At 48.0% G+C, this 15,435-nt stretch overlaps 1 protein-coding gene across 2 annotated transcripts in view; it reads right to left on the bottom strand.

Annotated features, from left to right (window-relative positions):
• Positions 1-15,435, bottom strand: part of PLCG2 (phospholipase C gamma 2) — a 250,616-nt gene that overhangs the window by 90,885 nt on the left and 144,296 nt on the right. For both annotated transcript variants that reach the window (XM_030204514.1, XM_030204515.1), the window contains exons 13-15: positions 14,099-14,219; positions 6,239-6,407; positions 2,922-3,026 (exon numbers count right to left, since the gene is read on the bottom strand). In XM_030204514.1, the coding sequence (XP_030060374.1) occupies positions 2,922-3,026; positions 6,239-6,407; positions 14,099-14,219 (395 nt within the window). The remainder of the gene's footprint in view (positions 1-2,921; positions 3,027-6,238; positions 6,408-14,098; positions 14,220-15,435) is intronic.

Raw genomic sequence — 15,435 nt, 5'->3', positions numbered from 1 at the left:
ACTGGCATATTTATACTAGAAATGATCTCAAAAATAAAGCTTGTGCTAAAGAATGTTATTAGTGAAGTTAAGAAGACCTCAGTCAATCGAGGATGAGGGGAATTTTAGGGTTCAAGCCACCGCTCTCCTGTTCATCACCGGTCTCTCCCCTCAAAAACTTTTATTTTTAACTTTTCTGCATATTCCCCTTGGATCAGTTCTGTTTAAGCTAAGTGCAATTTCAGTTTGTTGATAATGAATGATCTAAAATTTTGAATACACATTATCGACACATTTTTACACTTGAAAACGTTATATAAATCACAAAATAGAAAAGTTAAAATTAAAGTTTGGGGGGGGGAGGGAGACCAGTGATGAACAAGAGAAAGGTGGCTTGAACACTAGAATGCCCCAAATCCCCAACTGACTGAGGTCTTCTTAACTTCACTAATAACATTCTTTGGCACAAGCTTTATTTTTCATAGCATTTCTATATACATTTGGCTTATGAAAGATATTTGAGCCGAGTGAACTGATATTTATACTAGATGCATGTGTTGCATACGCACCCCCCTTGTCAGACCCAGCTCCCCGCCTGTACCTTAAAATCCGCTCTGCTGCAGTCTTCACCCAGACAGCGGCAGCGGCACTCATAGGCTGACTGCTGTCCTGAACCGGGACTTCCTCCCTGAACCGTCCCACCCTTCACAAAACAGGAAGTTCTGTCAGAAGGAGGTGGGACAGTTCAGGGAGGAAGTTCTGGTGCAGGCTGCAGGCAGCCCTTGAGTGCCACTGCTGCTGTTGGGGTGAAGACTACAGAATGCAGCAGAAAGGATTTTAAGGTATCAGGAGGTACCAGGACAGGTTCCGGGGGATTGACGAAAGGATGTGGTCCTTCTTCACAAAAGCGGAGACAGGGAAGAAGTGGGAAACTACAGGCCTGTAAGTCTCACGTCGGTTGTAGGAAAAATAAATTCATTTTCTAGAAGCCATTGGGTTACAGGATCCAAGGCAACATGGCTTTACCAAAGGAAAATCCTGCCAAACGAATCTTATTGACTTCTTTGACTGGGTGACCAAAGAACTGGATGAAGCACACGTGCTAGGTATAATCTACTTGGATTTCAGTAAAGCCTTTGATACGGTCCCTCACAGAAAACTCGTGAATAAGCTGAGAGGGCTGAACTTAGGACCGAAAGTGGTGAACTTCATTGGAAACTGGTTGACCGACAGGCAACAGAGTGTGGTGGTAAATGGAATCTGCTCGGAGGAAAGGAAGGTGAGTAGTGGAGTGCCTCAGGGGTCTGTGCTAGGGATGGTTCTTTTTAATATATTTGTGAGAGACCTTGCTGAAAGGTTAGAAGGAAAAGTCTGACTTTTTGCAGATGACATTAATGGAGTGGATACCCTGGAGGGAGTAGAAACCATGAGAAGGGATCTCCAAACGTTAGAAGAATGGTCAAGGGTCTGGCAGTTAAAATGCCCTGGAAAAGCAAAATAATCGAGTTAAAATGTGATGCCAAGAAGTGCAGAGTGATGCACTTGGGGTGCAGAAACCCAAAAGAGAGATACAAGATAGGAGGAGAGAGATTACTAAGCTCGACTCAGGAGAGGGACCTTGGGGTGATGCTGTGCGAGGATCTGAAGGTGAAGAAACAATGCGACAAGGTGGTGGGGCCGTAACCAGAAGGATGCAAGGCAAGGGTATAACCAGCAGAAGAAAGGAGGAGTTGATGCCCCTCTACAAGTTGTTAGTGAGGCCCCACTTGGAGTATTGTGTTCAGTTTTGGAGGCTGTATCTTGCTAAGGATGGAAAAAGACTTGAAGCGGTGCAAAGAAAAGCTACAAAAATGGTATGGGATTTGCGTTACAAGATGTACAAGGAGAGACTTGCTGACCTGAGCATGTATACCCTGGAGGAAAGGAGAAACAGGGGTGATGTGATATAAACGTTCAAATATTTGAAAGGTATTAAGCCACAAACAAACCTTTTCCAGAGATGGGAAGGTGGTAGAACTAGAGGACATGAATTGAGGTTAAAGAGGTGCAGACTCAAGTAATTTTTCAGAGAGGGTGGTGGAGATGAAAACAGTAATGGAATTCAAAAATGCATGGGATAAACACAAAGGAATCCTGTTTAGAAGGAATGGCTCCACAGAAGCTTAGCGGAGATTGGGTGGCAACACTGGAAATTGAGAAGCAAAGCTAGTGCTGGGCAGACTTCTACGGTCTGTGCCCTGAAAATGGCAAGGACAAACCAAGGTCAGGTATACATATGAAGTATCACATACCATGTATAATGAGTTTATCATATTGGGCAGACTGGATGGAACATACAGGCCTTTATCTGCTGTCATCTACTATGTTACTATGTTACCCGTGGGGGGGGGGGGGGGGGGGGGGGTGCATGCGGGAGACTGGGGTGGGCACAGGGCAGAGATCCACCCCCTGTAAAACTTTCCTGGCTATGCCACTGAATGTCTGCCAACCCGGCCAGTCATCCCCTAAGCAGACTGGTTAGAGGTGGAGAGTAGGCGGAGCATCAGCTTAGCCTGTAAAATGAGCAGTCCTAACTTTGTGCACTTAGTTAACTAGGCCAGTGTCCAGTTAACATCCGGGTCAGTACACATATCTGGATAGTCAATGCCAGAAGCCACGCATTCCCCGGTACTGAATATCTGAGTGGTTAGGTCAGCCTGCGGCTGGAAACTTACCATCACGGACTGAATATTACCCCCATTCACTTTTAAGTTCCTAAATTAAGATGAATTTCTGCTGCAAACTTAGGCTCATAAGTTTGGCTTAAAATAGGTCACAAATTTAGAAGCCTGGCTTAGAAAACTGTCCTTAGAACAGACATAAAATAAATGTTTCTGAAATAGATTGGGAAAGTTTCTGGGAAGGCAGCGATTACCTGCTCTAAGGTGTACAGCAGATCTTACCTCATCTATGGCGTCCCACATGTACAATTCGCCTTGTTGCTTTTTTTGCTCTTTTTTGTCGTCTGTGTTCACATCCACATCTCCCAGAGATCCCAGCTTTTTATGCTACGAAAGAAAACCAATGCGGGTGTGAGGAATGGTCACTTATCTCACTGCTTCAAAGCCTTCTGCCCACTGACAGCAATTATATATTCTGAGGAAGGGGAGAGAGAAAGTCTGTCTGGAGGCAAAATAACTCTCCAAGAGGAATGGGATGATAAGATGGTATGAGGGGAAATCAGGTGAAAAGTCATACTGAGTTCAAAAATAGGCCAGGTCAGACTTGGGAATCCAGAGAAATAACCTCCCCCTCCCCCCCAAGAAAAAAAAAAAGTCTCAATGCATTTCCAGCAGTTTCAGCTTCTGCAGCACAGACACTAAATTGAAATGAAACGCAGAAGTTAGGGAACTGACCTTTCTCAGATTTATCTCCACACCTCTGAACTGCATCCATACCCCCAAAACTACCCCAACTGCCCCCATTCCCCAAACTATCCCCCAGGAGCTCCCACAAACAAGACAACCCTCAAAATTAAACCCCACAACTCCTCCAGCATCCCAATATTCAGACCCCCACCCCATTAGCTCCTGCAACTTTCCTACCCCCAAAATTACCCCCTGCAACTAACCCACTACTCCAAACTGTCCCTACCTCCAAAATGTAGCCCCCTTGCAACCGCTCTACCACCTACACACTGTCTAGAACCTCCAAAACTATTCCACCCCCAAAACTACCCCACAACCCCAAGCTGCCCTACCCCCCAAACTATCCAACTACTCTCAAACTGCCCCACCCCTCAAAAAAACTAGTTCCCCTACAACTGCTCCACACCTTTGCAACTGCCCTCATCTTCAAAATACCCATGCAACTGTTCTCTCTCTGCCTCCCAAACTGCTCTCACCCCCTGCAACCGTACCACCACCCTCTCAACAACCTCCTATGACTATACCACCACCCCAAACTGCCCCAACCCAGAACTACTTCTGCAACTATTTCTCCATCACCCCAAACTACCCCTAGTCCCCCCCCACTCCCAAACTCTCCCACCCCCAAAACTACCCCTAGTCCCCCCCCCCCCCCCACAGCTACCGCGCCTCCAGACATAACACATGCACATCATTCCCACATAGAACAGACACATATGGAGATTGCAGATAATTCTAGATCCCTTATGGGATACATGTTATTAATTCTGGTCTATGTTTCATTTAGCGGTGTACCTACCTTATATTATACTCAGGGTGGAGCACCTCTCCCAGGTAGAGCACAACCCCACCCCAGGGTGGAGCAAACCCAAGCATGGAGGTGCGCAGATCAGGCACGCAGCGGTCTGCTCTGCCGGTCTCCTGCCCCCTTTGATGTCAACTTCCTGTTCCAGGGCAGGGGACCGGCAGAGCCAACAGGCTTGCACCTGCTCCATACACCCCCTTGCTGCCAACACCCGGGATGGACTGCCCTCACCGCCTCGACCTAGGTACACAGAGATCTAATTGCCTTCGTTGTTAACTGTACTGTGAAAATGAAGGACTGAATCACACTGTTTTCCTATCAGTTGCTATATGCTTTACCAAATAACCTATGTTGACCTGAGCAGGATCATATTAAGGTATTAGGGCTGACGAATGGCCAGGATCTGCTTAAGGGTATCTGGTTAGATCCTCCTCCCTCAATTCCAATCCCCCCCCCCCCACAAGCATTTGCCCACTCTTGAAGGACCCCAACCCCACCCCCCGCAGGCTCCTTCAGGCCTACCATAACAATCCACAGTGGTCTATGAAGGCTTTGGTTTCAAAATGGCTGCCATGACCTCCAACCCCAATGGGCAGGAGCGAGTCATGCTGCTAGAGGTTGTAGCAGCCATTTTGAAGCCAGAGTCCCATGGGCAGGAGAACGCTTCTGCCTTTCCTACATTAGACCACCATGGAATGTTACTGTAGGCCTAGGAAACCTACAGAGAGTGAAGGTAGGGGTGGGGTACCTTGATACAGGGCCAATGCTTGGGGGGGGAGAGAGGCAGGAGAGTTGACTTCTTGGAGGAGGGGTTATGCTCTTGTGAGGGGGGAGGGAGGGGAGTTGACTCTTCTTGGATGGGGGGGGGGGGGGTTAATGCTCAAGTGAGGTACAATGCTCTTTAGGGGAAGGAAGGGGAGTTGACTCTTCTTGGAGGAGGGGTTAATGCTCCTGTGAGGGAGGGAGAGGTTCAATGCTCTTTGGAGAGAGGGAGGGGAGTTGACTCTTCTTGGAGGGGAGGTTAATGCTCTTGTGAGGGAGAGTGAGGTACAATGATCTTTGGCGGGAGGAAGGGGAGTTGATTCTTTTTGGAGGACGGGTTCATGCTCTTGTGAGGGAGGGAGAGGTACAATGCTCTTTGGGGGGAAGGAGGGGAGTTGACTCTTTTTGGAGGGTGGGTTAATGCTCTTGTGAAGGAAGGACGGAGAGATAGAATGCTCTTCGGGGGAAGGGAGGGGAGTTCACAGGTATCTGGATAAAGATGGATGATCAGTGCAGGTACCCAGATGGCTGAGGAAAGAAAGGCTGGCTCTGAATATCATCAGTACCCAGACTTTGCCCCCGGACCACCCTGGCACTATCCAGATAGCCAGGTAATGCCCACCCCTGCACTAAGTGCCACTCAGTATCAACGGGTAGCCAAGCACAGGAGCCTCTCCTGCCTCATTAAATCGCTTTGAATATCGACCCCTATATAGTAAATTATCAAGTAGAAATAAATATTCATTTTTGCCTAATGCCTTTTGGTTTCCTCTCACCCTCCTCCTCTAACTCCAGCACTGTTCATTCCCTCCCAACCAGAGTGACTAAAGGTCAGTTTCTTTCTTCCCATTAATTTCAGTGGTATGGTCAGGGCTGTCCAAGTCATGTCTTTTCATGCCCCTTGCTTGCAAGCAGGGGGCACCATGCATTTAATCTGCTCTTACAAAATGCTAAATACCAAGGGATCTTATCGTATACCAGTTATGTAACAAAAATAAAACCTAGAAAGAGTCCTTCTCATTCAGAAATCTCTCGGCCATGTAGGGAGGGTACAACTTCCTTTTCTCTATATGCTTGCCTTGTGCAAATATATTTCTGATGGGTGTGCAAACATTTTAAAGTATACTGCATACACCTAAATAGCAAAGCGAGAAGAATGAAAAGAAGGGGCAAGTTTGTTTTTCCCAGATTTTTGGCCTGGCAGCTCCCCAGCAATGTCACACTGATGGACTGGCTCGCCTCAGTGGTTACACAGCACACAAAAATATCCTCAAATAACCCTGACCTTGATAATGATTTTTTCTTTCAGCTGATTGGGTGATGGCAACTGATCCGCACTAGCTTCGATAGGTTTAGTTAGCAGGAGGTCCCCGAACACTTCTTTGAAGACTTTTGCCATGTACCGCTGCTGTTCCAGTGAGCAGTGCTGTTCAATGGACAGGATTACAGGCAGACTTAAAAGAAAAGAAAAGAAAGCAGTGAATGAATGCCTGGCACAGGTCCATAGATCAGTTTAATCTCCAGCCCTCCCCCTCCCCCCCCCCCACTGGTTACAGGTCCATAAATCAGTTTAATCTCCAGCCCTCCCCCTCCCCCCCACTGGTTACAGGTCCATAAATCAGTTTAATCTCCAGCCCTCCCCATCCCCCCCCTCACTGGTTATAGGTCCAAAATTGAGTTTAATCTCTAGCCCTCCCCCTCCCCCCCCCTCACTGGTTATAGGTCCAAAATTGAGTTTACTCTCTAGCCCTTCCCCTCCCCCACTGGTTATAGGTCCATAAATCAGTTTAATCTCCAGCCCTCCCCCTCCCCCCCCACTGGTTATAGGTCCATAATTGAGTTTAATCTCCAGCCCTCCCCCTCCCCCCCCACTGGTTACAAGTCCATAATTGAGTTTAATCTCCAGCCCTCCCCCTCCCCCCCCCACTGGTTACAGGTCCATAAATCAGTTTAATCTCCAGCCCTCCCCCTCCCCCCCCACTGGTTACAGGTCCATAATTGAGTTTAATCTCCAGCCATCCCCCTCCCCCCCCCCCCCACTGATTACAGGTCCATAAATCAGTTTAATCTCCAGCCCTCCCCATCCCCCCCCCTCACTGGTTATAGGTCCAAAATTGAGTTTAATCTCTAGCCCTCCCCCTCCCCCCCCCTCACTGGTTATAGGTCCAAAATTGAGTTTACTCTCTAGCCCTTCCCCTCCCCCACTGGTTATAGGTCCATAAATCAGTTAATCTCCAGCCCTCCCCCTCCCCCCCCCACTGGTTATAGGTCCATAATTGAGTTTAATCTCCAGCCCTCCCCCTCCCCCCCCCACTGGTTACAGGTCCATAATTGAGTTTAATCTCCAGCCCTCCCCCTCCCCCCCCACTGGTTACAGGTCCATAAATCAGTTTAATCTCCAGCCCTCCCCCCCCCCCCCCACTGGTTACAGGTCCATAAATCAGTTTAATCTCCAGCCCTCCCCCTCCCCCCCCCCCCCCACTGATTACAGGTCCATAAATTAGTTTAATCTCCAGCCCTCCCCATCCCCCCCCCTCACTGGTTATAGGTCCAAAATTGAGTTTAATCTCTAGCCCTCCCCCTCCCCCCCCCCTCACTGGTTATAGGTCCAAAATTGAGTTTACTCTCTAGCCCTTCCCCTCCCCCACTGGTTATAGGTCCATAAATCAGTTTAATCTCCAGCCCTCCCCCTCCCCCCCCCCCCACTGGTTACAGGTCCATAAATCAGTTTAATCTCCAGCCCTCCCCCTCCCCCCCACTGGTTATAGGTCCATAAATCAGTTTTAATCTCCAGCCCTCCCCCTCCCCCCCCACTGGTTATAGGTCCATAATTGAGTTTAATCTCCAGCCCTCCCCCCCCCCCCCCCACTGGTTACAGGTCCATAATTGAGTTTAATCTCCAGCCCTCCCCCTCCCCCACTGTTACAGGTCCATAATTGAGTTTAATCTCTAGCCCTCCCCTCCCCCCCCCACTGGTTACAGGTCCATAATTGAGTTTAATCTCCAGCCCTCCCCCTCCCGCCCCACTGGTTATAGGTCCATAATTGAGTTTAATCTCCAGCCCTCCCCCCCCCCCCCCCCCCCCCACTGGTTACAGGTCCATAATTGAGTTTAATCTCCAGCCCTCCCCCTCCCCCCCCCCCCACTGGTTACAGGTCCATAATTGAGTTTAATCTCTAGCCCTCCCCCTCCCCCCCCCCCACTGGTTACAGGTCCATAATTGAGTTTAATCTCCAGCCCTCCCCCCCCCCCCCCCCCCACTGGTTACAGGTCCATAATTGAGTTTAATCTCCAGCCATCCCCCTCCCCCCCCCACTGATTACAGGTCCATAAATCAGTTTAATCTCCAGCCCTCCCCCTCCCCCCCACTGGTTATAGGTCCATAATTGAGTTTAATCTCTAGCCCTCCCCCCCCCCCCCCCCCCCCACTGGTTATAGGTCCAAAATTGAGTTTACTCTCCAGCCCTCCCCCTCCCCCCCACTGGTTACAGGTCCATAATTGAGTTTAATCTCCAGCCATCCCCCTCCCCCCCCCCCCCCCCCCCACTGATTACAGGTCCATAAATCAGTTTAATCTCCAGCCCCTCCCCCTCCCCCCCACTGGTTATAGGTCCATAATTGAGTTTAATCTCTAGCCCTCCCCCTCCCCCCCCCTCACTGGTTATAGGTCCAAAATTGAGTTTACTCTCTAGCCCTTCCCCTCCCCCACTGGTTATAGGTCCATAATTGAGTTTAATCTCTAGCCCTCCCCCTCCCCCCCACTGGTTACAGATCCATAATTGAGTTTAATCTCCAGCCCTCCCCCTCCCCCCCCCCACTGGTTATGGGTCCATAATTGAGTTTAATCTCCAGCCCTCTCCCTCCCCTCCACTGGTTATAGGTCCATAATTGAGTTTAATCTCTAGCCCTCCCCCTCTCACTGGTTATAGGTCCAAAATTGAGTTTACTCTCTAGCCCTTCCCCTCCCCCACTGGTTATAGGTCCATAATTGAGTTTAATCTCTAGCCATCCCCCTCCCCCCCCCCCCCCCCCCCCCACTGGTTACAGGTCCATAATTGAGTTTAATCTCCAGCCCTCCCCCTCCCCCCCCCCACTGGTTATGGGTCCATAATTGAGTTTAATCTCCAGCCCTCTCCCTCCCCCCCCCTCACTGGTTATAGGTCCAAAATTGAGTTTACTCTCTAGCCCTTCCCCTCCCCCACTGGTTATAGGTCCATAATTGAGTTTAATCTCTAGCCCTCCCCCTCCCCCCCCCCCCCCACTGGTTACAGGTCCATAATTGAGTTTAATCTCTAGCCCTCCTCCTCCCCCCCCCCCACTGGTTACAGGTCCATAATTGAGTTTAATCTCCAGCCCTCCCCTCCCGCCCCACTGGTTATAGGTCCATAATTGTGTTTAATCTCCAGCCCTCCCCCCCCCCACTGGTTACAGGTCCATAATTGAGTTTAATCTCCAGCCCTCCCCCCCCCCCCCCCCACTGGTTACAGGTCCATAATTGAGTTTAATCTCCAGCCCTCCCCCTCCCCCCCCCCCCCCACTGGTTACAGGTCCATAATTGAGTTTAATCTCTAGCCCTCCCCCTCCCCCCCCCCCCCCCACTGGTTACAGGTCCATAATTGAGTTTAATCTCTAGCCCTCCCCCCCCCCCCCCCTGGTTACAGGTCCATAATTGAGTTTAATCTCCAGCCCTCCCCCTCCCCCCCCCTGGTTATGGGTCCATAATTGAGTTTAATCTCCAGCCCTCTCCCTCCCCCCCACTGGTTAAAGGTCCATAATTGAGTTTAATCTCCAGCCCTCCCCCCCCCCCCCCACACTGGTTACAGGTCCATAATTGAGTTTAATCTCCAGCCCTCCCCCTCCCCCCCACTGGTTACAGGTCCATAATTGAGTTTAATCTCTAGCCCTCCCCCTCCCCCCCCCCCACTGGTTACAGGTCCATAATTGAGTTTAATCTCTAGCCCTCCCCCCCCCCCCCCCTGGTTACAGGTCCATAATTGAGTTTAATCTCCAGCCCTCCCCCTCCCCCCCCCTGGTTATGGGTCCATAATTGAGTTTAATCTCCAGCCCTCTCCCTCCCCCCACTGGTTAAAGGTCCATAATTGAGTTTAATCTCCAGCCCTCCCCCCCCCCCCCCCCCACACTGGTTACAGGTCCATAATTGAGTTTAATCTCCAGCCCTCCCCCTCCCCCCCACTGGTTACAGGTCCATAATTGAGTTTAATCTCCAGCCCTCCCCCTCCCCCCCCACTGGTTACAGGTCCATAATTGAGTTTAATCTCTAGCCCTCCCCCTCCCCCCCCCCCCCCACTGGTTACAGGTCCATAATTGAGTTTAATCTCCAGCCCTCCCCCCCCCCCCCCCCCACTGGTTATGGGTCCATAATTGAGTTTAATCTCCAGCCCTCTCCCTCCCCCCCACTGGTTAAAGGTTCATAATTGAGTTTAATCTCCAGCCCTCCCCCCCACTGGTTATAGGTCCATAATTGAGTTTAATCTCTAGCCCTCCCCCTCCCCCCCCTCACTGGTTATAGGTCCAAAATTGAGTTTACTCTCTAGCCCTTCCCCTCCCCCACTGGTTATAGGTCCATAATTGAGTTTAATCTCTAGCCCTCCCCCTCCCCCCCACTGGTTACAGGTCCATAATTGAGTTTAATCTCCAGCCCTCCCCCTCCCCCCCCCCCCCCCCCCCCACTGGTTACAGGTCCATAATTGAGTTTAATCTCCAGCCCTCCCCCTCCCCCCCACTGGTTACAGGTCCATAATTGAGTTTAATCTCCAGCCTCCCCCCACACACACACACTGGCTTTACCCAAAGTATCAGCAGTCTACCATCTGTCCCCTGGAAATGCTCACAGCCCAATGCTCAGAACAGCGCTTAAACCGGAACAGCATAGAAAACTAGCTCACCAACGCTCAAAGAAAATGGTATGCAAATTATATGCGCGCTGTTAAAAGTGAAAGCAAGGAGGGGGACATGCTTGGCGCATGCGCAGAAGAGTTTTGCGGTAAGTGCAGCTCCTGTGTGCAAGCGCCCAGCAAACCTGAACGTGAAGCAGACATTGGGGTCCGTTTTCTAAAACCTTTAAGTATAAGCTTTTACTTGGAAGGTTCATATTTAAACACAGGAAACAGGCGCCAGTGTGTGCTTTCACTTTCAGGCTTGCTCGGACTCGTGCGCATTTGTTTCTCACAACTGGCGCTTAGGGGCTTGCACAGGCTTCCTTCTGCTTCGAAACGAAAGAAAACCAGCAGATTTTAGAGAAAGAATTGTGCGAAAATCCTCTCTTCAAACACCCTAATGCCTACTCTGAGTGGTACAGGTGGCTTTGTTTTCTGCGCTGTTCTCTGAGCATCGAGAGGGAATAGGAAATGACCTCATTAATACCCGTTTGACTACATTAGCATGCTATTCGTGCTCATCTTTGGCGTGCTCGTTGTTTCCCACGCTAGACCCTCTGAGCGTTCTGCACTCACTGATGCGGGTGCTACTCCGGTAATAATGATCTCTAGCACTCGCGTTTGCTTCTGAGCATCGGAGCCTCAGAGAGTAGGGAAGGACTGTGTGATGAATGACAGGCAGATATACAGGCCAAGGAGAGAAACAGGCAGGGCTTGAGGTGGGAGGGGGAAGAAACATAAATACATTTGAAGAGACAAATCCCATTTTCTATTGTGGGGCCTCAGGCATGAAATCACCTGCCAATAGGGCTTAGGCAGCTATCACAAGGGTGGAGAAACTGGATCCTCTAGGAGAGGAGGCAGGAAGTAGCGTGATCAACAAGACACTTCCAAGAAGGCCAAGGATGGTTCTGTGCTACCTTTTTATGCATATTTGGTTAGATTTATATTTCTTTTTTCACGCATAATTCTATGCAACTGTATTTTTATATATATTTTTTATATTTATCTGTTTTAAGTGTACTTACTTTTTTAAATGCATAATTTTATGTATTTTTATATTCTTTTATGTAACTGTATTCATATATTAGATTTCATTTTAATCTCTAGACTCCTGAGGCAGGCATTGTATGCCGAAACACGGTGCCGTGTCGAGTCTTACCATTAAAGCATTTCTCTCTAACTTCGTCTCCTTGGCCTTCTTGGAAGTGTATTGTGGATCACGCTATTTCCCCGTTGCTACACTTAGGCAGCTATCAGACACACAGAAATGTTTAAAAAAATAAAACTAAAAACTCTTCCGGTATACAGAATGACACAGACACAACATAAAATAGAGGTATGATCTTTGAGGAATGATGTTTTAATTGTTGGCAATATTGTAAGTGGCAAGTTGGTTAGTCTTGCTGTGATCCTAAGAGACATGTATATGTATCAAACTGTTTTATTGCCACGGCCCTCATTTTACAACCCCTATTCGAATCTCAGCTGCGCATAAACCAGCACTTAAATGTTCTTGTATAAACGCCTAAGTCTCCATTTTACAAAGCTGGGATACGCACGTATTAGGCTCAAATGTGTGTAAAAATGAGGGCAATTCCTATTAGAGCAGCAGGCAGGTCCCAGGAGTAGCCTATTGGGCAGTGCAGTGGACTGTAGAAAAGGGGACCCAGGCCCATATCCCACTCTAACTGGTACACTTGTGTTGGAACATATTGGTGATACCTGCAAGCTTAAGGGCTATCGTAGTGGTGTACAGTTGGGTACAGTAGGTTCTTGGTGGGTTTTGGAGGGCTCCCATAAGTACATAAGTAATGCCATACTGGGAAAAGACCAAGGGTCCATCGAGCCCAGCATCCTGTCCACGACAGCGGCCAATCCAGGCCAAGGGCACCTGGCAAGCTTCCCAACGTACAAACATTCTATACATGTTATTCCCGGAATTGTGGATGTTTCCCAAGTCCATTTAGTAGCGGTTTATGGACTTGTCCTTTAGGAAACCGTCCAACCCCTTTTTAAACTCTGCTAAGCTAACCGCCTTCACCACTTTCTCCGGCAACAAATTCCAGAGTTTAATTATACGTTGGGTGAAGAAACATTTTCTCCAATTTGTTTTAAATTTACTACACTGTAGTTTCATCGCATGCCCCCTAGTCCTAGTATTTTTGGAAAGCGTGAACAGACGCTTCACATCCACCTGTTCCACTCCACTCATTATTTTATATACCTCTATCACGTCTCCCCTCAGCCGTCTCTTCTCCAAGCTGAATAGCCCTAGCCTCCTTAATCTTTCTTCATAGGGAAGTCATCCCATCCCCGCTATCATTTTAGTCGCCCTTCGCTGCACCTTTTCCAATTCTACTATATCTTTCTTCAGATGCAGCGACCAGAATTGAACACAATACTCAATATAAGGGTGTTACGGTGAGATGTCTAGGTCATTTTATGTGACATCCACTGCAGTGCTCCCTAGGCTGCCCCACTGCTTTGCAGGGATGTCTGTGTGGCCAGTCTATTAAGAATGATGGCCCCCCCCAGATATCCCAATGACTGTTTTTTGGGCATTATTCTCTGGGACATTTTATTTTCCAAAATGATTCCAAATGAAAAACACACTGAGCACAAAACATTTAAGAAAAAGGCAATTTTCTAACCAAAAAGATAAGACTTTTTTTCAGGTTCCAAAATGATATGTTCACCCTCAATTTTTGGATGTTTCTTGCAAAACGTCCAAAAACGGTCTTAGATGTTTTAGCGAAAATGCCCCTCTTAATGTTTTTGCACCCCCCCCCCCTACTCCAATGCCAAACTGGCAAGGATAAAGAGGTCACTGTGACAGAATCGGGAACATAACTGGTTACGTTTCTAAGATCGCCAAGATAACTGGTTATGTGCCAATCTTCGAAATATAATCAGTTCTTTTTTTTTTTTTTTTTTTTTTTTTAATTAAATGGTTGTTTATACTGCATGCACCTGGCAAACAAACATCCATTCCCACGTATGTTAGAACAGGTAGTATGTCGGCAGATTCTGTTCTAAAATACAGATGAAAATTGAGATGTACTGATCCGCATGTCTCAATTTCTACTTCTATGACTTAAAATGGTGCTGTAAATGTTTTAAATGTTTTTATGTGCTAATATTATGTATGGTTTTATTGTAAGTTTTCACTGTACTCTGCCTCAGTGAAACAGAAAGGGAAAGCACAGTTCTTAAAGCATTACCCCTGTGAAGCGCTTAACACCTACTCGGATGAGACAAATGCGTGGTCCTTAATTGATTGCACCACATCGTCAAATTTGATTTTGGTCGTACGCGTCCATCCATGGTAAATGATGGGTTTGGCATCTGGGCCGTCCCAGCAATCCACTGAAAAGTATGAAGAAATAAGACACAAATTAATTTTCTCTCTCTTCATAATACATCCTTTTTTGAACAAGGGGACAATTCTCTAGCTCAACAACTCATGTTAGGACAGCCAATGCTACACACTGAGTGCCAATTCAATAAGGTGAACAGAGGAGATCCACCTGGGTGGAGGAACGCTGAAATCCCACAAGGAACACAAGGAGAACAAGAAAAGTGGGCGTTCCAGGGACAAATCAAGCAGACCTCAAATGCTCAATGAAGTAATGGAGTGGAGGAGTGGCCTAGTGGTTAGGGTGGTGGACTTTGGTCCTGGGGAACTGAGGAACTGAGTTTGATTCCCACTTCAGGCACAGGCAGCTCCTTGTGACTCTGGGCAAGTCACTGAACCCTCCATTGCCCCATGTAAGCCGCTTTGAGCCTGCCATGACTGGGAAAGCGCAGGGTACAAATGTAACAAAAATAAAATAGATACTATTGGAGATTCTACATGGAATGTTGCTACTATTGAAGATTTTGGAGATTCTACATGGAATGTTGAGATTCTGTTGCCACTATTGGAGATTCTACATGGAATGTTGCTATTCCACTAGCAACATTCCATGTAGAAGGCTGCGCAGGCTTCTGTTTCTGCGAGTCTGACGTCCTGCACATACGTGCAGGACGTCAGACTCACAGAAGCAGAAGCCTGCGCGGTCACATTGGTGATACATGCAAGGCCGACTTCTACATGGAATGTTGCTAGTGGAATAGCAACATTCCATGTAGAATCTCAAATAGTAGCAACAGTGGAGGAGTGGCCTAGTGGTTAGGGTGGTGGACTTTGGTCCTGGGGAACTGAGGAACTGAGTTCGATTTCCACTTCAGGCACAGGCAGCTCCTTGTGACTCTGGGCAAGTCACTTAACCCTCCATTGCCCCATGTAAGCCGCATTAAGCCTGCCATGAGTGGGAAAGCACGGGGTACAAATGTAACAAAAAAAAAAAATTTTGACACAGCACTGTGTTTCGGCCACAGGCCTGCCTCAGGAGTCTTTTCTATTCAATCCGGAGAATAAAATCATCCAATGGTAAACGTACTAGAAAGTATTAATAAAAAGTGGTCTTAAGACCTTTTGGATAAAAAAATGCAACAGAGAGTAATTGTGCTTCCATGGAGTCGGTAATATGTTTAAGCATCTTACCGACTCCTTGGAAACATGATTACGCTCTATTGCATT

This window comes from Microcaecilia unicolor, chromosome 5 (assembly GCF_901765095.1).
Source record: "Microcaecilia unicolor chromosome 5, aMicUni1.1, whole genome shotgun sequence".
NCBI lineage: Eukaryota > Metazoa > Chordata > Amphibia > Gymnophiona > Siphonopidae > Microcaecilia > Microcaecilia unicolor.
Note: the sequence above shows the minus strand (reverse complement) of the source record. Positions and strands in the feature narration are given on the sequence as shown.